Source organism: Numenius arquata, chromosome Z (genome assembly GCF_964106895.1).
Source record: "Numenius arquata chromosome Z, bNumArq3.hap1.1, whole genome shotgun sequence".
In the NCBI taxonomy this organism is placed as follows: Eukaryota; Metazoa; Chordata; class Aves; order Charadriiformes; family Scolopacidae; genus Numenius; species Numenius arquata.
The window spans coordinates 28,154,002-28,175,709 of NC_133616.1; the positions used below are offsets into that span (position 1 = coordinate 28,154,002).

Genomic DNA, 21,708 nt, shown 5'->3' on the forward strand with positions numbered 1-21,708 from the left:
TACCCTTTTTACTTCAGATAAACAATGCAAGTAAATAAAGCCTATTCCTCCAACAAAGTTTTCCAAAATTTGAATGACAAAAGCTGAAAGCCTTTTTTAAAAACACTACTTCTATATGTACTCTACTTACAATCATATCCTCCTTACCATAAAGAGATCAAATTCCTCTTCACGTCGAGCAATCATCTGATTCAGAGTTTCATCATCAGGAACTTCATCTTCCTCCTGGTTATATGGATGGATAAAGGTATTAGAAAGAAGCTACATGCAACTTGAAGTAACAACCTCCGTCAGGTCAGTGTTGCACTGACTCTCCTTCTGTCATGACACGTGTGAAACACTCAAAATGAAACTAAAACTTTTAAAATGTTCAGCAATTCAGAACTAACGCAAAATAGACATAATTAGAGAAATGACTGGGACCTATTACGACCTTCATAAATTGAGAATGAGGAAATGAGCAAATATGCAACCAGGAAATTTTGGGTTGTGGTTTTCCTGGGTCAGAAGCACAGTTAGGGCTTCAGTTAAAATATATGCATTTCCGTTTTGCTGTTCTACAGTAGTCCCTCAGACATACCATTCTGCATTATGAGCTCTTTGCTCTCTAAGCAAGGAGAATCAAAAAGTCCTCATTAAATGAAGGAAATAAAACATGTCATTATACTGGAAAAAACCCTGCTGAATCCCTCCTTCTCTTGACCATTATCTGCTTAAAAACTAAGATATGAACCTCTGACTTCAGACAAAACAAATTATTTCATAAAAACAGAAACAGTCCTTGGAAAAACAATTTAGAATGGCAGAATTCAACTAACGATGTTAAAACTGAACAACTCCGAGACCCTTTTTAACACAATCATGAGTCCACTGTGTTCAGTTTCCCTCCTTGAATTATTTTGAAAGCACATAGCATTTCAAATAGACAACAGGTAATTGGAAACTATAAAACTACAGCCCAGTTCCTACATAGGGCTTACTGAACCTGTGTTACAGCATGCTGCAGAATTTTTCTTGAAAACTCATGTTTTGTACTCAGTGGGAGTATAGAACGCTACAAATAGCATCCAAAAAACTAACATTTTGTAGCTTTCCTTTTTTCCAGAAATAAACAGAAAAGGCCTTCATCTATATCCACACATCTTATTTTCCCTCCACTGGCAAGATTTCTACACTTCGGAAAAAATACAGTTCTTACTAATGTAATTCCCAACAAACACTTCTGTACCTTAATATCCATATGTACACAAAATGTACCTATAATTTAGATTTTAAGATGAAAAAGGCAACACGGAAAATAACAGAGAGCTAGTTCTTCTCACTTCTAGTCAGCACTCCTTCAAGTGTTCAAGAAAAGGAAGTTACATAGTTACACACACAGAGAAAAAAAAAAAAAGAGTACAGATCCCTTCCTTTATGATCAATGAAGAACGTGACCCTCATGAAAGTTTCACATGCTTCCTATCATGTCAGAGCAACTTGTTATCTAAAAAAAAAAAAAAAGGCATCCCACAGCAGAAGCTGTAACAAGAGTGTCCACATAAGTCCTCAGGGGTTGTTACTGGGACCAGTGCTATTTAACATCTTTGTCGGAGACATGAACAGTGGGATAGAATGCACCCTCAGCAAGTCTGCTGACGACACCAAGCTCGGTGGTGTGGTCAACACGCTGCAGGGAAGAGATGCAATCCAGAGGGACCTGGACAGGCTTGAGAGGTGGGCTCGTCAGCCAGGCCAAGTGCAGGGTCCTGCACCTGGGACATGGCAATCCCAGGCACAAATACAGGTTGGGCGGAGAATGGCTGGAGAGCAGCCCTCAGGAAAAGGACTTGGGAGTGCTCATGGATGAGAAGCTCAACATGAGCTGGTAGTGCACACTGGCAGCCCAGAAAGCCAACCGGATTCTGGGCTGCATCAAGAGAAGTGTGGCCAGCAGGTCGCGGGAGGTGATTCTACCCCTCTACTCTGCGCTCGTGAGACCCCACCTGGAATACTGTGTCCAGCCTTGGAGTCCTCCACACAGGAAGGACATGGACCTGTTGGAACGGGTCCAGTGCAGGGCCATGAAGATGATCAGAGGGCTGAAGAACCTCTCCTACGAAGACAGGCTGAGAGAGCTGGGATTGTTCAGCCTGGAGAAGAGAAGGCTCCAGGGAGACCTTATAGCAGCCTACCTATATCTGAAGGGAGCCTACAGGAGAGCCGGAGAGGGACTCTTTGTCAGGAAGTGTAGTGACAGGACAGGGGGTAAGGGTTTTAAATTGGAAGAAGGGAGATTTAGATCAGATATTAGGAGGAAATTCTTTACTGTGAGGGTGGTGAAGCACTGGAACAGGTTGCCCAGAGAAGTTGTGGATGCCCCATCCCTGGAAGTGTTTAAGGCCAGGCTGGATGGGGCTTTGAGCAACCTGGTCTAGTGGAGATGTCCCTGCTCATGGCAGGGGGGTTGGAACCAGATGATCTTTAAGGTCCCTTCGAACTCTAACCATTCTATGATTCTATGATAATCTGTGGTTAGTCTGAATATTCCTGTTGCCAACCAGGTAGACTTGGCAGAAGAAAAAATTATAAACACCACTGCCAACGAAAAAATGCCTCCATGAACAAGTTACTTCTAATCACCTGTCATACATTCCTATTATTCTAATATATCCTTCTACATATACAGAAATTACCTCTGCTTTATCTAGTACTGCTAGAATTAAAAACAGGAGAGGAAAAAAAAAAAAGAAAAATACAGAGAGATTTCATGCTGAATTTATGAAAACTTCTAAAAAACTATGAATAGAATATGGTGCTGTACATTCAAGTGCAAAAGTTTTGATATGGAAGTTTAAAGCATGATTAGCATAGGAATATTTAACTAGATGGTCACTAACCAATCTCTTTATTAGATATGCTAGTCCGTATTTGCAAGTCAAAGTTGTTCTGATATTAAAAACTTAACTGAGAGATTTACTTTTTCTTGTCAATCACTCATTTGATATTCAAATTTTGTTTCCAGTGCTGTTGCAACGAAGAAGCAATGGCTGACCAGTGCTGGATAGACGGTGCAAATTCAATCCCTCTGACTCCCTCAGCAGTTTCAGTTTTGCATAGTCTCTGTCCGCAAAGAAATTTTACTTCAAAGCCTCATCTTCAGTCTGACCATTAGGCATCAGACTGCAGTATCAATGCTTACTTTAAAGACTGACGCTGGGTTAGGGCAAGCAAACCTTAGTTAAATCTGTGCTTGCTTCAGGAAGGCAGACCAAGTGTATTTGAACAACCACACAAGAAGTGAATTGCTCTGAAGTCATCTGTGAAATAAGGCATGTCAATTAGGTCTAAACTACAGTCCTGACTTTTGAAATACTTTCAGATAAATATTTTCTAGGGATTTGAAAACATAACAAAACTATGTCAATTTTAGAAACAAATCACAGGCTTACTGAAAATTGCTATTGGTTTCAAGTTCATCTATCTACTCATACAGATGGTGTTGGCTGCTTGAGAACTACAGTTTCACATAATCAAAAATGGTACACATAGATCATTCTGTTTCTGCATTCACACCCTAAATAAAAGACAATTACTGATAAAATTGACTGTTTGACAGCCTTCTTTAATTTCTTATGAGAAGTACTAAAACAACAATACAAAATTCTATCTTAATGATGTACAAGAAGACAAAGAGTTTAAACAAAAAGTTCAATTACTGAAGAAGTAGACTCCTTGGTCTTTGAAACTTTACACCACATAACGAAGGATGCCTGTGAAACAAGGCTACAGAATCTTTTCTTTCAGCATGCATATGGTACAGATGTACAAGGCATACTCAGGGGCAAAAACAGGTTTCAGACCTCTGTGTCTTTAACCGGTACAGGGTATTTTCAAGGTGGGAAAAAGTCATTGAACAATGGCATTTTTTTGTCTGCATTTTCAATGTAATTGATATGTTTATACACTCTCCCCTAAGTGAGGCTTTCATCCAAACACTGAATTTTGTTCACATTAAGAGAAGAGTCTGTAGTGATAGGCAAAAGAAGGGGCTCACTATTCCACAATCACAATTCCAGAGAATGGAATGAAAACACAGGGACATACAATCAGTAATTCTATAACCTCACTTCCCACTATTATAAGGAAAAAATTGACAGCTATTTTTAAACACCTATTTGTTTCTTGAAGAGGAAATGATAACCAGAAGTCCAGGTTGGACACAGCACCAGAAAGAAACAGCTGTTTTGCTGGCTTGTCCTAAGCACACCAAAGCAGATTTTAACTCTTACCCAGGATCCAAAAGAAGCTCTGTAAGCAGGGTCTTTCATGATTGACCCTAAGTAGTGCTAGTTGCTCAGCCTGTCTGAAAATCAGATTACCTAGTTTAACATATAAACTGGATTTCAGAACTCTTATAATCTGTTTTGGAAAAAAAATATTTGTTTGAATACAATTTTTTGCCAAAATTATGAAAGGGCAGAATGGGTTTAAGTTGCAATGCCTAATTCTACACTAAGATTTAATAATAACCATTACATTATAAACTATTACTGTGACCAAATAAAGAGAGAAAAATTAAGTTTCTTTCACTAGACGGTAAGAATATGATGACATTTCTAATTTCAAAAGGAGATGACAAACTTTGTAACTGACGAAAAAAATAACTTAGTACTTCCTGAAACATCCTCTTACTGATTAACTACCCTACCTCATTTTCTTCTTCATGCTCCAATATAGCCTGTAGAAAGGCTCTCCTTTCGTGGCTTGAAGATTTCTGATCAAACATTCCAGCCTGAATAACTTTTTGATCTACATTCAGCTTATACTTTGCAGCAGCAAGTATCTTTTCTTCCACACTGTTCACAGTGCACAGTCGCAGGACTCTAACTTCATTCTGCTGACCAATTCGATGAGCTCTATCTTGTGCCTGTAAGTCCTATTAGGCAAAGAACATAGAAAGTGATTTATACTGTAAGTGTACTACAGAAATAATTCTCTGCTTAAAGGACATTATAATGCTGAATTCTTTTTGGTATAGAAAGGAGTACTCAAACAACAGTCCACCACAATTCAGATGGCTCATTCTTCACTGCTTTCTTTCCCACAACTTCATCAGACCTAAGCAAGGGGAAAACCAAAAGGCAAAAAACATGGACATGCTCTGTATGGTACAAATGAAGTAAGCCAAAAACTTCTTGAAAGCAGGTGTAGTGACTGAGAATGGCTAATGTATTTACTTTTTCCCTTCTATTCAAAGCTCATCACCTTCCAAGCCAGAATGAACCCAGTTAAGTATCTCTTAACTGCAGGAAAAGAAAGCAACAAAATTACTAGGAAAAAAACCCATACATAAATTTATCTACTAAATGTCATTGCTAATTCTTAAATATGTTGACTAAAAATTATTTGATCTATTGAATCAGCTTTGGAATATTTGTGCTAAAACAGCTTAAATCTGATCTTCCTGATTGAAATCTCATATATACAAGACTGTGAATCAATGCCACTATTTTTTGGTCAGGTGATCGCACATAAAAATGGTGGAAGTAAAAAGTACACCTGCAGGTCATAGGTCAAGAATTTCTTCTATTAATTCAAAAATCTTATCTATTTTCTTTGGGGAAAAGAGAAATCCGTAACTCCTACAAATGATGTGTTTCTACTTCAGCATAGTCAGATAATGAATGGTATCACAGTTTTGTGCTACCTCATAATACAAAGTTTCTTAACATAGAGAAAAAGAAAACAGGCAATGACTTTGCCTATTTCAGTCCAGCACCATTTGTGCTTTTGCTACCGTTGTTAGCTCTTCCCTTCTACAATTCCCTTCCCAAGCACTACAAATAATGCAGCTGCTGCAACCTAAAGGTGTATTTTTAAGTTTGCATTAACAGGGAAGCTGAAGCTACAATATGAATTTGCTTATATAATCATTCTCAGAAGCACAGGAATATGGTAAAGTGAGGAAACAGAAGTTTTTACTTCTGGAAATATGCCATTTAAGTGCTAATTTCCTGAGATGCACAGCGCTCTGCACAGCCTTTACTAAAATATTGCAAGCTGCCTACCAAAGACTCAAAATGGGGCGATATATATTAATGTCCTAAGGGTTAAAGAGTGAGTACAGTTATACAAATGAAGCGGGTCTATAAGGCCCCTGGCTCTGAGTATTCCTTGAGACTCAGATAAAAACCATACACAGACACAGAATTACTTCATTGATTCAAACCAAAACACCTCCTGATTGTAGCAGTTTGCCTCACTAATTCCTCTCAAAGCATCATTTTTTGACTTACCTGAATCTATTGCTGTCACCCCAGGCTATATCCCCAATTTAAACAAGAAACCGCAAAAAGCATTACGATTTCTTTGCACATTTCATGAAGATAAGTAAATAAAAATAACCTGGTGAGGATTCCAGTCACTATCAAAGATTATAACAGTGTCAGCAGCCTGGAGATTTAAGCCTAGCCCTCCAGCCCTTGTACTCAGCAAGAAGATAAAGTATTGTGACCCAGGTTCATTGAACTTCTTCAACAGAGCAGCTCGATCCTCTGATTTTGTTGTGCCTGAAAAGAAATTAAAACAAAACCCACTCTATAACAAACATGTGAACTGAAATAATATAAACACAATGTCAGTTGCTAAAGGTACACATGGAAGGGAAATTTTAGCTCACTTGCTCTTTGCCACCTCTGCCACATTTTCCATACACACAATAAACACTGGCCACAAATGCTTTGGTCAATTGGCTATCGCATCTAAGGTACAGACTTCAAAATATCTCTTTTAAGTATTTCTTTCAACATTTCAAAAGTTGCCTTTAAAATATTGGCTAACATTGTTACACTGTTTTATGACTGACATAAATTTCAACTGAAGTTATATACAAAAACAGGAGAGAATTCCAGTTTTCTTTAGTGCCTTCTGGCCACAACAGCATCTAAATATTTTTATAAGTGACTTACAGAGAGATTTATCAAAATGTTGGTGTTGGGCTTAGAGCCGTTGAAAACTCTTAAAATGTCTTATCTTGAGGGTGATGGTGTACAATGGCTGAGGGAGAGCAGGCAAGGAATTCAATTATGGTGAAAACACAAAGTTCTAAGTAAAAACCAAGCCCTGTGCGCTCAGGCGACTGGATGAATTTCATGTACTTCAGCAACATTCCACATTGATCACCTTAAACCTGGTTCACTGTTTGCCCTTCCTTGTTTACACTTCTGTCTGTAACTGAAAGCCAAAGAAAGTCTGCTATTTTTATTCAGATATTGATGTATGCACAGAAGATGAAGTTTTTCTATTACTGGGATGGCAGCTGGCTGCCAGATGCCCACCCTCCCACACCTCTCTCACTCCCCCTCCTCAATAGTATGGGGGAAGAAAATAAGATGGAAAAGCTCCTGGGCTGAGATAAAGGCCGTTTAATAAGAAAAGTAAAAGCTGCGCATGCAAGCAAAGCAAAAAGGAATTTATTTACTACTTCCCATGAGCAGGCAGATGTCCAGCCACTTCCTGAAAGCAGAGCCTCAGCACCCGTAATGACTGCTGTAACGAGGAATCTCCCTGCATTGTCTTCCTTCCCCTCAGCTTTTATTGCTGAGCATGTCCCTTTGGTCAGTTTGGGTTACCTGTCCCGGCTGGGTCCTGGCTCACCCCCAGCCTACTGGCCTTGAGGGTAGAGGGGTGGTTTGCAGAGAAAGCCTTGACACGGTACAAGCACTGCTCAGCAATAGCCAAAACACTGGAGTGCTATAATTGCTGTGTTATCAATATTGCCCAGCCGCAAATGCAAAGCACAGCACTATATGGGCTGCCAGGAGGAAAGTTAACTTCAGCCCCGCCAGACTCAGTACAATCACACAGCCAAACTGCTGGCCCACAGAAACCCATTCCCTTAAGAAGCACATGACTTGGGTTGAAAACATTCTATGTCAGAAGACAGTTGAATAGAATCTACATATATATTACATTCCAGCACAGAAGGTATCTGTCATCACAAAACTGGAAAAGAAAAAAAAAGGGTTCATCTCACTAATGAATTACCAGCAAAATTTTAAAGAAAACAAGGAGCTGTATTTATCATACTGCATATTGCCTTAGACATTCTGGCATGAAAAAGAATTAGTTTTAAAATACATCGTGTAAAGTAATTTAAAATGTTTTAAATGTAACTAATATAATTAATTTCTCTTGAGTGGAAGCATTAAAAGACCTGCATGTCAGAGGCGCAAGGAGGGTTTTGTTAGCGTGGTATTATGTTCTTCAGCCAGTTTTGACCAAGACATCCTGTGGCACAGTGACAGAGCTCATTTATGCCTCAGTTTCATTACCCTGTTTTACAACTGAGGATAACAGTGTTTCAAGTTTATGTTCATTAATATTTGCATAGGATGAGAATACTTCCCAGCATTACTTTTTCTTCCAATTAGAGCGTGAAGCAAAGAGCCAGCTTAAAACACTGTGAAAAGAACATTCAAAAGGATCTTAAACTCTCATTTTAATAACGCTGCTCTTTATATTTTTCGTAAGTCACTGCTTTCTATTAAAAAGATACTCTGGTAAATGCTGCTGATCCTATGTAATACTATAATGTGTGAGATACATATTCATTATTTTTACTTAATGAGTTTAAGAAGGCACACATCATTAGCAAGGAAAACGGCCAAAATGGAAACTTCTTTCAAACAGGTTTAAGCCTCAGATAGGATATGCTATTTTTAGTTACTTCCCTTTCAATATAACTCCACTATGTTTCTAAACCATCTTTTCATTCAAAGGTAATAAGACATATCTACACATGAAGTAATTGAGGCTACTGACCTTCCTGTGAAATTCAGGAAGAAAACTACAGGTACTAGCTTACCTGTCACTGAAACTCAGCTATCCTGTCAAGAACAGCAGTTGAACTTTAAACTGGTACAAATTAATTAATTCTACTTGCATTATTATCTCCCATCATCAGAATACTTTCAGGCAACTTAAACAGTGACAACTGATGGAGACACAGAACTACTTAAGATCAAATCTACCGAGAGAGGCAAAAGTACACCTTGCTCAGTATCTTGTCTGTAAGAATAGGTAAAATTCTAGTAAGCTGCGGCCTAAGGGTCTACTGTCATAACTTCATAATAAATATCCTTAGAGACTCTTCCTTCATGGATTTGTCAAATCATTTTTTGTACCCGTTTGCACTATTGTACAAAACTTCATAGCACTGGTGTGCTAGGAAGACCCTAGGAAGAGAACCCAGGCCTCCCATGTTCAAACTAATGAAATATGCTGCTTCCTAACTCATTATTTCTTTTTTTTTTTTTTTTTTCATTTAGCTTACCATCAAGACGCAGGTAAAGGAAATTTCTAAAGGCAAAGTAGTCTTCCATAATGGTCATGAGTGACGTCATTTGACAGAAAAGAAGTACACGATGGTTAGTAGCTCGTAACTTTGGTAGAATACGATCGAGTAGCTCAAACTTCCCTGAGGCCCGATAAAGTTCAGCTCTGTTAAAGACAAAAAGCACAGTAAGTGCCAGAATAGCCCTCATTTAGAAAAGTTTTTAGTCATTATAATGCCAGTGTATAATAAGGGAGATTAATTTACTTAAGATAAACAAGACTAATGGCACTTTCTCTCTTTAAAACTGTTCAATTTCGTTAAAATAAAAAAATAAACACCCATGCGAATTCCTATTTGGAAAGTACTTTTCTTCAATTACAAAAACTGTATGGAGTTTCAGCCACACAGAATACCTTCCTTTATGAAACTTAATTCTGTTTCACTATTTATGAAAACAAACATTATTTCTCGGCTACATAAGCATTTTATTGATTAAGACATTCACCTGCTAGTTTTGCTTTCAACTGGCATTTACTGCAGCTGTGAGTTGTATTCATCAGGCATGTGTTAAAAACAATTCCCTTTCCATTCAACTACTATGTACATGACAATGAAATATTCCAAACTGAACTAACATACAGGGATAATGGGTGGAGTTTGAGAGAGAATATACTCTTTAGACATATAACCTTCGTAGTCATGAACACTGTTCAGTTGTTTTGATTAGCTGCTCTTCTGTCTTCTATGCTATGAATTGCAAAACAGACTCTTAGCACTGAAATTCAGTGCTAAGTAACTGAGAAAAATCAGTAAAAGTAAACAGGATGTATAAATCAGCATCACAGTGATATGCTTTAGAGAAGGAAGTTTCATGTAACTTTTTTCTAACCTTGAGCCTGTACTCTCAAAATACAATTTATCATTAGCAATGGTATACTTAAGTCCACAAGATTCACGGTCTTCTCATATGCACACATAGGTAATCAGCAAAAGACTAAGCTGTTTAGGAGACAAGTAGTCTGCTATACTAGTTAAGCAAAAACAAGAAATGTAATTAACACCTGAACAGGAAGCGGGTCAGATGGAAGATACACACCTTTCCTTTAGAAAGCATCCGTTTCTAGTCAGCTGCACAGAGAAGTGCCAAGAACAAAATTTAAATCTATTTCATTTCAAAGAATGGAATAAATGCTACTTTAATTTTGGAATAAAGATGGTAAAGAGGGAAAAGCAGAAGACAAAAGTAACAAGAAAGAGAAGAAAATCCTCACTGATACCTCTCTAAGAGTCATTCCAATGAATTTCAAATGGTACATAAGCTATTCATAAGTAAGTCTACAATCTCCTCTGCCTGTCCTTCTGAAAGAGATGTCAGGTCATAAAAAGCTCACATAACACTAATAGTACTGCTATCTTTTGCTTTAGATATGTGCCCTGCGGGTCCTCTGCCTTTCTATAAGCTGCTCAAGTTTGTTAGCATGCACCTTCAAGAAAAAGAATGTGATACATTAGTTCCAATACAACATTATGAGCAGGAGGAAAAACTGAAAGAGTTACCCGTTGATGACACCATTTGAGTAGCCTAAATGTTCAGCGAAGGACTCCTGCAGAGTTATAAGCAATAAACAGATTATTACAAACTGCACAGTAACCCAAAATTATGCATTCTTATATCAATTAAATTGGGGTTTGAGTTCATACTCTTGGAAAACACTGATCCGCTTAATGTTTTCCTGTGTTACTACCATTTAAAATTCATGGTTTGCAGAAGTCACTTCTGTCAGCATGCGGTTTACTAGGTTACAAATACAGTAGAACCTAATTAATTGATACTAATTACTGGAAGATCCATCTGCAAATTACTCTAATTAATTAGCATACAAGAGAACAAAGAGTGAAAGCTACAATGATAATACATCACAGTATGTATTTAATTATTCATTCATAAATGTAATTACATTCCAGAAGTTTACAACATTTTCTGTCTTTCCAGATATATTATTATATTTATGTATTTTGGCTCCTATTGAGAGATGCTATATAGATAGTACATTGTCGGTGAAATAAACAAGGTGGGTAGGACAATTTTTGTTGGTATCATAAAAGATTGCCTGCTAGTTATTAAGATCCTACACAAGGTGTTTTGAACTAGTGTCTCTCCATCATATATTAGGTCTAAGTAGAGATTAAGTTGCTCTAGAACATCTAAAATTAAAAAAAACCACCTTCATTTTTTTAAAGACAGTGTCTCCACAAGATTAAATGCTTTAAAAGTAGATTTTGGATTACCAATAAAAAGCTGGCAGTTGGCCCATTGGTTTGTTGAGAGATATTAGCTGTTTAGCTTAAATAATTAAATTTTAATTAGAATAAATTACTTAGGGTTATAATATTGTGTGATTTCTGCTATTTGCCTAGCTTTACTTAGCATGAGTAGTTAGATTCGCTAAAGCCCTTTAGGCTGCAACGGAGTTAATTTTCTTAGTAATTTTCCTAGCAGCTGGTACAGTGCGGTGTTTAGTCTTTTAGTATGAGGAAAATACTGACAACACACTGATGTTTTGGTAGTGTTTTCCTTAAGTCTGGAACTTTTCAGTTCCCCATGTTCTGCCAGGGAGCGCAGGTGTACAAGGCACGTAAACCAGAAGATAAGGAGGCTAGAACCGTAAGCAGAGACTGCAAATCAACAAGATAAGAGCAGTCAATGGCCTGCCTGCCTGGACACAGAAAGAATCCAAAAAGATGTTAGAAGACCCCAGACCCAAAATCATCATTGGACTGAACGATGCTTGAACAGTGCGTGAAGAGCGCCTGAAAGATAGGTATAGAGATCGCAGGGACCCTGGTCCTAGCAGTTGTGTGAATGCTCAGGCAGTGTCTTCTCCTTTAACTTGTTTATAAAATAAGTGACCATAATGACTGTGTTTTTCAAATGAGTCTTTTCAGCACAAATGATGTGGACAGAGATGTCCCTCCCATACGTGTAAGCTTCAACAGCAGTTTTCCATTACGTTAGCCATCTGAATTAAAGCAACTCTCAAAATCAAACCTGTCAGTCTTACCTCAATGTGCTGAAACATGTATGGGTGATTGCATATCTTTCTCAATTGCATGATAGTGTTCATAAGAGTTTTTGCTCCGCCTTTTCCCTGTGGGTACCACCAATGCAAATCAAATGGTTAACTGAATTTCTTACTTATTAATGAAGTTTTTGAAAGATATTTTAAATATTATATACTAATATATAATTATTAGTATATATAATTATTATTATTAGGCATAATATACTTCTACCCCAATCTGAACACTGCATCACTAATAAAAAAAACCAACCAAACAAAAAAAACCCCTCCAAACAGTAAAAACCCAGAAGCTACTGTGCAGTTGTCTTGCTGTATAAATCAATCTATCGTAAGGATGCTCCATAACAAAAAAGGAAGACCTGGAAGTAATCCACAAAGTGGAAGGTATGTTATTGGATTAAACTCGGCCAGGGGAAATGCTGGGGTTTTTCAAACATTGCCTGTTTGCAGAAAGGCACTGTAACTACAGTGAATACAAGTAGTATCTTTCCTTGTGAACAGAGCGCATGAGCTGCAGTCTTGTAAAAAAAAGCATGTCTGACAGAGATTTCTTTTCCCATAAAAGATACCTGCAGTAACAGCGTACATACTAATTTTATAAAACAGAAATCATATTGTTAACTTTTATCATAACACATTGCTTCCTATGTGGTTTAGTCTTCACTTGTACCTTCTTGTCTTTTTCAGAACCATCTGTGAGGAGGATTCCCTTGGCTTGCATGTGACGATACAGGATCTTCTGAAGAGCTGACATATCACATTTGATCACATATTCCACCTAGTTTAAAAAAAATGCCAACAATAAACACACGGACTAATGTTAGTAGAATGTAACTGTAGGTTCTTGTCATCCTAAAACACAAACCATAAACCTACTAATTAATACCATGTATGATTTCAGTGAGCAGCAATCCAACTTCAAATCTTTCAAATCAGAAGAGAATTTTATGTTCTGAATTAAAAAACACTTGTGCAATTTCTACAAGACACTTCTCAAGACTCTTGGAATATTAATGCAGGAGCAAAACCTGCCTGCTTTATAAAGTCCAGCAGTCCGTTAGGAATCTCAGTGAACTAGCTAAGGTTTTAACTAGTGCAGGAAGGATGGAACAGGGCAAAATCTAATCCTCAGTGTATGGCTGACTCACTCACAACTTGAAACCAGGTATTGTGGAAATAAGTTGCATGTCTTATATGGATGACTACAAACAGAATTACAGCTGTAAGACCGGTGAGGAATCCCGAGAATGCAGAAACTTCAGGTATTCAGAGCTTCCTCAGTGGCCAGCTTTCTTTGCAGAGTTATAAACAAACAAAGCACAGAAATAATAGATACTAAAGAAGTCCTCTTCTGTACAATAAATCTCAAAAATGAACATTACATAATGCTTTAAAAAAGTATAAAACCCCTTCCACAACTCCTCTCATTGCAAACCTTTTCTGGCAGTTGAGACTCAACCTCTTTCTTCAATCTTCTCAGCAAGAAGGGTCGGAGCACTTTATGGAGACGACGGATGATCAGAATAGTTTCCTCCTCATTTAAGTCAACCTACAGAAGTTTATAAAAGTCACTACATGACGACTCAGCATATTAGATAATGTATTCTCTCACATGAAAGGTTAAGTAGGTGCAACAATTACTTGCATGTTACAACCAAACTGACTCTGAGTCAAAAAAGACACCAATACTAAAATTTTCTAGCTTTATAAGAGAGATGGCTTTTAGTTACATCAATTCCCTAGAGTACCAGAGAGAGTTCAAAGACAAATCAATCTGTATAAGCTCCTTTCTCTTTTCATCAAAGTGTTTTGTTTCTGATGTTTTTAAAAAAAAAAACAAACAAACTGCCACAGTACCCTTTCTCCAGTCATGGCAAATGGAGCGTTGAACCACTGTTCAAAGGTGCTACAGCTCTTGAAAATGGTTGGGAGGAGGAAATTGAGAAGAGCCCAAAGTTCAGGCAATTTGTTCTGCAATGGAGTCCCAGTCAGCAGTATTCGCCTAGGGGCCACATAGTGAGTATTCAAGACCTGAGTCAGCTTGCAGTGATGGTTCTTCATTCGATGGCCTTCATCTACTATCATGTATTTCCATCGAATCTGCAAGAAAAGGAAGAAAAGTTGGCAAAGTTAAAGCAGGTCACTGTTAGTCAAATTCCTCCCAACAGGTAGAACAAAAATGCTTCAAACCTGAGACATCATTCTCATTTACAAGGAAAGTCTAATCATGCATTCTCCAAGTACCAGTGTCCTTGCAAGACGCAAAAATAGAAACAAACACTAGGTATGCTGAATCTGATACTGAATTTTGACTAGAATTACAACAGCAAACAGCAGATTCCTCTCATTTCTGGGAAAGAGATTAGGATGACTGGCTCTTTCTCTTCAAGGCCAGAGTACATTTCACAGGGAAAGTAAGAGACCACATAAACTTCAAATAAACCTATCTGCAACAAGAACCTTGAGAGGAGACAAAATCATTTTCAGACAAAAATAACTATGCTCACAACCAAGAGCCACCCTGAATTTTGTTTTGTTTCAGCTAATCCTATGTTTTTACTCAAGAAGGAGGCAGCATAATTACAATTATCTCAGTTTCTATTTCTTAATGTGAAAGCTTAAATGCGGTCATAGCAGATGCTGAAAGTTGCTCAAGCTCTCTGTTAGCACCTGGTGGGCAGTCAACCCATGTGCCACACTGACAATATGACTAGGAAAGCCTTGGTTTGTACTTTCATAGGTGCTAACTAATTCCATTTCCAGGACGGAATGAATGGCATAGTGTTGTCCTTCCTATCTTTTAAGAAGGGTGGGCAAAAACTAGAGGGGAAGGAAAATTCCACAGTCTCAAACTGTTCTCAAGTGTGCAGAATTATGCTAAGAAAATTCACTGCCTTTGTATCAGAGAGGAAATACGAATAATTTAAATGTATAGTATGTAAGAGAATAAAATAAAGTGAAAATGAACAACAAAGGGACAGTACGACCGTATGGTTTCTCCATATGGCTAAATACCTCCTTAGTCTGCTTTGTATGTACATGAAATAGTTTATAGTACAGTAGCTTTCAAATTAATTCATTACATTTGAGGCATGGCTGTTGACAGTTAGTGAGCCTTCGAGAACTGGGTCACGTATAATAGAGTCTGGATACCAAATTCATGATACAGTTAACTATTCAGTCATTTGTGAAAAAGTGCCCATATAGCTGGAAAGTCTCTAGTAAGAATGAGCTTCAGGTCAGAAACAATGGAAAAATAGTTGAAGTCAGGACTGCAGATTAGGCTAAATGCCACTATGCAGAGAGGAGAACTGTCATGTTTTTCCAAGGGTAGGCAGGTATACAGTACTGAGGGAACTGCATAAAGGAATAGTCTCCTGGCCACATTCAGGAACATGCTGGTGTCTACAGGGAGAAGAGGGAGAAGAGCTATGACTGAGAAGTCCAATAAAAAAAGAGTAACAGGAAAGTAAATGAAAGGTTCAACTTCTACTGAAGGACAGAACAACAACTCAGGACCTCCCTATAAAACAAAAATATTTTGTGCTATGCACCATTTGAAGGTGTCTTAAAGGTCTTGTTGTTAGGAGATGACAGTCATATTACCTTAGCAAGGATGTGTTTGTCCTTTATTATGTACTCATAAGTAGTCAAAAGAACATTAAATTTTCCACTTCGAAGCTGAGGAACAAGTGAGCGGCGCATTGCAGGTGTACCCTAAAAGAGAGAGAGAAGTAATTACTCTTTCTTCTGATGAAGAAAATCTATCATTTTTATTAAATAGCAGATACAGAAACTGTAATCCTACTGTACTGCAAACAATATATTGATGCCTTCCAGACTTCAAGGTGCTTTCCCTAAACTGTTGTTAGACTGTAAAGCTCTGTTTATGGGCACAGGAAAGATGTAGCTAGCGGTCTCGTCTCCTTACAAATTGCTTGGCCGTACCAGTACTACAGTAGCCAAACAGCAAAGTATTCTGCTGTGTATAAAATCTGAAGTAATTATCATTTGCATTACTCTCATCAGAAGCCTTGCAATGTGATAATTAACAATTTTATTCTGCATTTCACTAACCGAAAGTAATTACAGTTTACTATAGTCTTCTAAGTGTGATGAACTCTCACTGCTCAGTACTTGATATACACAACAAAACTTTACAAGCAAATAGTTTAGAAATGCATGCAGAGGCAGAGGAAAATCTGGGTCTATTCTCATTTCTTCAACTCTATAATCATATAAAAAGCAAATCAAACCTTGTAAGATATCTTCACCACAGAAGGAGCCCATTTGTCAAATTCATATGTCCAATTGGATAAAGTCCTATCATAGAGATTATAAAGAAAAAGTAATATATTTCATCATTTGCAGGTTAAACTATAAATGTTTCCAAGTGATTGCCAACTTTTCAACACGTCGTGTAATCAATCCCCATAATTAACAGTATATTTTAAAAAATGCACTTAATATAATGTAATAAAATACAAGCATCTCTGAGAGGGGAGTAACGAGAAAAAAGAGTGAAACTCTCTTTCAGCTCATATTCAAGGGCCTCTTTGAAACCAATTCAGAGTAGTATTTTATGAGCATCTTTGTATTTTGTAGTATATTAAGGATAAAAATGATAACCCTGAAGAAAAAATAGATTTGTAAGTTCTTTTATACTACTTATCATCCGAAAACTGACGTTACAACTTTTCACAGAATCACATGGAGTTGGAAGGGACCTCTGGAGATCATCTAGTCCAACCCCCCTGCCAAAGCAGGTCCACCTAGAGCAGGTTGCATAGGAACGTATCCAGGTGGGTTTTGAGTATCTCCAGAGAAGGAGACTCCACCACCTCCCTGGGCAGCCTATTCCAGTGCTCTGCCACCCTCAAAGTAAAGAAGTTCCTCCTCATGTTTAGGTGGAACTTCTTATATTCAAGTTTGTGCCCGTTTCCTCTTGTCCTGTCACTGGGCACCACTGAAAAAAGACCGTCCCCGTCCTCTTGACACCCACCCTTTAAGTATTTATAGGCGTTGATCAGATTCCCCCTCAGCCTTCTCTTCTCCAGGCCAAAAAGACCCAAGTCCCTCAGCCTCTCCTCGTAAGGGAGATGCTCCAGGCCCCTAATCATCTTTGTAGCCCTCTCTGTACCCTCTCCAGCAGTTGCCTGTCCTTCTTGAAGTGGGGAGCCCAGAACTGGACACAGTGCTCCAGATGGGGCCTCACCAGGGCAGAGTAGAGGGGGAGGATAACCTCCCTCAACCTGCTGGTCGATGCACCCCAGGATGCCATTGGCCTTCTTGGCCACAAGGGCACATTGTCGGCTCCTGGTCATCCTGGACAGTCCTGTCCACCAGGACTCTATGACCATGTGACCCGCTTTCTCGATGAGGGGAAGGCTGTGGACGTTGTCTACCTGGACTTTGGTAAGGCCTTTGACACCGTCCCTCACGGCATTCTCCTGGAGAAACTGGAGAATCATGGCATAGACAAGTGTACCCTCCGCTGGATAAAAAACTGGCTGGATGGCCGTGCTCAGCGAGTTGTGATTAATGGAGCAAAATCTGGTTGGCGGCCGGTCACCAGTGGTGTCCCTCAGGGCTCAGTTTTGGGGCCAGTCTTGTTCAATATCTTCATTGATGATCTAGATAAGGGGATTGAGTGCACCCTCAGTAAGTTTGCGGATGACACCAAACTAGGTGGGAGTGTTGATCTGCTTGAGGGTCGGCAGGCTCTACAGAGGGACCTGGACAGGTTGGACCAATGGGCCAAGGCCAATGGGATGAGGTTTAATAAGGCCAAGTGCCGGGTTCTGCATTTCGGCCACAACAACCCCAGGCAATGCTACAGGCTTGGGGAAGAGTGGCTGGAAAGCTGCCTGGCAGAAAAGGACCTGGGAGTGTTAGTGGACAGCCGGCTTAACATGAGCCAGCAGTGTGCCCAGGCAGCCAAGAAGGCCAACGGCATCCTGGCCTGTATCAGGAATAGCGTGGCCAGCAGGAGCAGGGAAGTCATCGTGCCTCTGTACTCGGCACTGGTGAGGCCTCACCTAGAGTACTGTGTTCAGTTTTGGGCCCCTCACTACAGGAAAGACATTGAAGTGCTGGAGCGTGTCCAGAGGAGAGCCACCAAGCTGGTGAGGGGTCTGGAGAACAAGTCCTATGAGGAGAGGCTGAGGGAACTGGGCATGTTTAGTTTGGAGAAGAGGAGGCTGAGGGGAGACCTCATTGCCCTCTACAACTACCTGAAAGGAAACTGTAGAGAGGCGGGGGTTGGCCTCTTCTCCCAAGGGAATAACGACAGGACCAGAGGAAATGGTCTGAAGTTGCGGCAGGGGAGGTTGAGATTAGATATTAGGAAGAATTACTTTACTGAGAGAGTGGTCAAGCACTGGAACAGCCTGCCCAGGGAGGTGGTGGAGTCACCATCCCTGGAGGTATTTAAGAAACGTGTAGACGTGGCTCTTCAGGGCATGCTCTAGTGCCCGGGATTGTTGGTTTGTGGTGGGGTGTTGTGTGTGGGGTTTAGTTGATGGATGCTGCTTGCTTTTTTTTTTTTTTTTTTTTTTTTTTTTTTGGGGGGGTGTTGTTGTTTGTTTGGTTTTGTGTTGTGTTTTTTTGTTTGTTTGTGTGTTTTTGTGTTTTGTTTTGTTTTTTTTTTTTTTTTAATGTGGTTGGACTCGATGATCTCAAAGGTCCCTTCCAACCACTAAGATTCTGTGATTCTGTGATTCTGTGACTCCTAGGTCCTTCTCCTCAGAGGTGCTTTCCAGCAGGTCAGCCCCCAACCTGTACTGCCACATGGGGTTATTTCTCCCCAGGTGCAGCACCCTACACTTGCCTTTATTGAAGTACATCAGGTTCCTCTCTGCCCAACTCCCCAGCCTGTCCAGGTCTCGCTGTATGGCAGCGCAGCCCTCCGGTGTGTCAATGACTCCTCCCAGTTTTGTATCGTCAGCAAACTTGCTGAGGGTACACTCCATCCCCTCATCCAGGTCATTGATGAATATATTGAAGAGGACTGGGCCCAGTACTGACCCCCGGGGGCCTCCACTTGTCACAGACCTCCAACTAGATTCTGCGCCCCTAATAACAACTCTCTGAGCTCTGCCTGTAGCCAGTTCTAAATCCACCTCACTGTCCATTCTTCTAATCCACACTTTCTAAGCTTACTGTGTCTGTGTAAGACTGTGTCAAAAGCCTTGCTGAAGTCAAGGTAGACAGCATCCACTGCCCTCCCCTCATCTATCCAACCAGTCATGCCATCATAGAAGGCTATCAGGTTAGTCAGACCTGACCTGACCTATTTTGAAATATACTCTCATGAAGCTGATAACAGAATTCATCTGTGTTCTATTTGAGTAGAAGTACTCATAGTGCCACCCACTGCCACTATGCAGGTCCATTTTCACACTGTGTTTCTGCTGTTTGATCACAACAAATAGGTTTTTATGGCTAACCTAGTTGCTATCATGATACAGTAGCAATAATAACCTTGAGGATTTTTGGTTGCTTTTTTTTTGTTGCTTTTTTTTTTTTCCTCCTTACTGGGCCTGGAGCAGCAGTCCTAGCTATTAAGAAAAGGTAGAGAAATGTGGCTTTTAAAATGTATGCAAGAAAGAAACTTCAGCTCCTCTCTTTTAGAAACATATGAAAAAGTATTACAGAGTACTTAAAAAAAATAAGATTTTTTTACTGTGCCCATGTGAAATCTGACATAAATAACACTCTCCCTTTAACTTTTTTTTTACTTTATAGGTCTTCTCCCACTCATTTCTTTTCCCACTAGAGCTCATAATTTTTATTCATACAATTATGAACAGCTGTGGTATTTATGTTAGTTAATCAGTACTGCAGCACAGCTAGAAGACAGGATACCTCAAAAGAAATCAAGAGATGGCCACAAATAAAGTTTGTCCCAATCTTACAACAGATTTGCATGCTCAGCACAATTGGTGGACATATTATCTAACAAAAAGGCCAGGGAACTTCTGCACATCAATCAAGTCACACACAAAAATAAGCAAAAAACTCCTCAATAACCGACATCAGTTTTACAATGCCTGACAGTTCTTATTTAAAACATAGCACTTCTCATCACTAAAAGCCACACCTCACCTCTGGAGAAAGGAAAATGCATTAAGATAAATGTGTAAAATAAGTGGCATCTTGGAAAGCTAAGGATAAGCAAAAGGGAGCAGCACAATGAACAATCACAATCTGGACACCTGACCAAAGTGTCAATATCACTCATCAAGGCTACATTCAAGGCTTTGAAAGATCATCCAACCTCATTAAAGCATGATTACTTGATATCACATGGGGCGCCAGCTGTTTAAAGAATTAAACAAAGATTTTTAATATCACAGTTAAAAGCTGAATAGGGAACTGCAGGCATGTAATATGAAAGAAATACCATCCTCCTCTTGTGGCTTAAGAGTGAATTACAGTAAATTTACTACTCAGTTTGCCAGAAGAGTGGACAGTGAAACTAACGGAACCAAGCGCTTAATCAGCCTTCTGGTCACCCTTACAAAGCCAGACAATTACCTGGGAAGAAATGATAAAAGAAAGCACTGAATATATGCTCAGTGTAATCCTACTGTGCATCTGATCTTGTCATTACATGAAAAACAAGTGTGTGTTCCAAATAAACCAACCTGCAATGCTTAGAATAGTAACAGCAGAAAGAGATCCTTCACTTACGAAAGGGGAACAATGATGAGATAGGGGCCATTGAGTCTTTTGTGCTCCATCAGGTAAGTGATAAGTGCAATGGTCTGTATTGTCTTTCCTAGCCCCATTTCATCAGCCAAAATTCCATTCAGATTATTATTATAGAGTGAAACCATCCATTCCAGTCCCTGGAGCTGAAACAAAGAATAATAGTTTCAGTTATTTAAAACCCAGACAAATAATTAACACCAGTACTACAGAACCAAGGTTCTGATGTCCCTGACTACTTAGACATGGGATTTCCTTTAATAATACTATATGCATGAGGATCTCTGGCTATCTTAACACCTTCTCCCCAAAACAAAACAAAACGAAAACCAAGACAAATTTCTGGTAAGATCTATACGGAAATCATCACTCCTGTTTAGCAGAGCCCGTAAGAAGTCAGATTTCATACATGGAGGTTTTTTGGTACTGCATTCAAAGCAACAAAGGCACTCACATGTAAGGCTGATAAATACTTAACAAGAGTTTGTTCTTCAATTTTAACACTGTCAAATGTTAAACTTTCTGTGTATATTTCATGTCATTTGCTTGTGTCAATTCAAATCTTTCAAGACCAAATCCATCAAGTTTGCACAA

The 21,708-nt window shown here is 39.1% G+C and overlaps 1 protein-coding gene across 2 annotated transcripts in view; it reads right to left on the reverse strand.

Annotated features, from left to right (window-relative positions):
• The window catches only part of SMARCA2 (SWI/SNF related BAF chromatin remodeling complex subunit ATPase 2), a 114,660-nt gene that overhangs the window by 41,892 nt on the left and 51,060 nt on the right, over positions 1-21,708 (reverse strand). For both annotated transcript variants that reach the window (XM_074165786.1, XM_074165785.1), the window contains exons 16-27: positions 21,097-21,260; positions 16,659-16,725; positions 16,009-16,119; positions 14,260-14,502; positions 13,838-13,951; positions 13,073-13,180; positions 12,382-12,468; positions 10,877-10,923; positions 9,317-9,483; positions 6,388-6,551; positions 4,691-4,918; positions 148-225 (exon numbers count right to left, since the gene is read on the reverse strand). In XM_074165786.1, the coding sequence (XP_074021887.1) occupies positions 148-225; positions 4,691-4,918; positions 6,388-6,551; positions 9,317-9,483; positions 10,877-10,923; positions 12,382-12,468; positions 13,073-13,180; positions 13,838-13,951; positions 14,260-14,502; positions 16,009-16,119; positions 16,659-16,725; positions 21,097-21,260 (1,578 nt within the window). The remainder of the gene's footprint in view (positions 1-147; positions 226-4,690; positions 4,919-6,387; positions 6,552-9,316; positions 9,484-10,876; positions 10,924-12,381; positions 12,469-13,072; positions 13,181-13,837; positions 13,952-14,259; positions 14,503-16,008; positions 16,120-16,658; positions 16,726-21,096; positions 21,261-21,708) is intronic.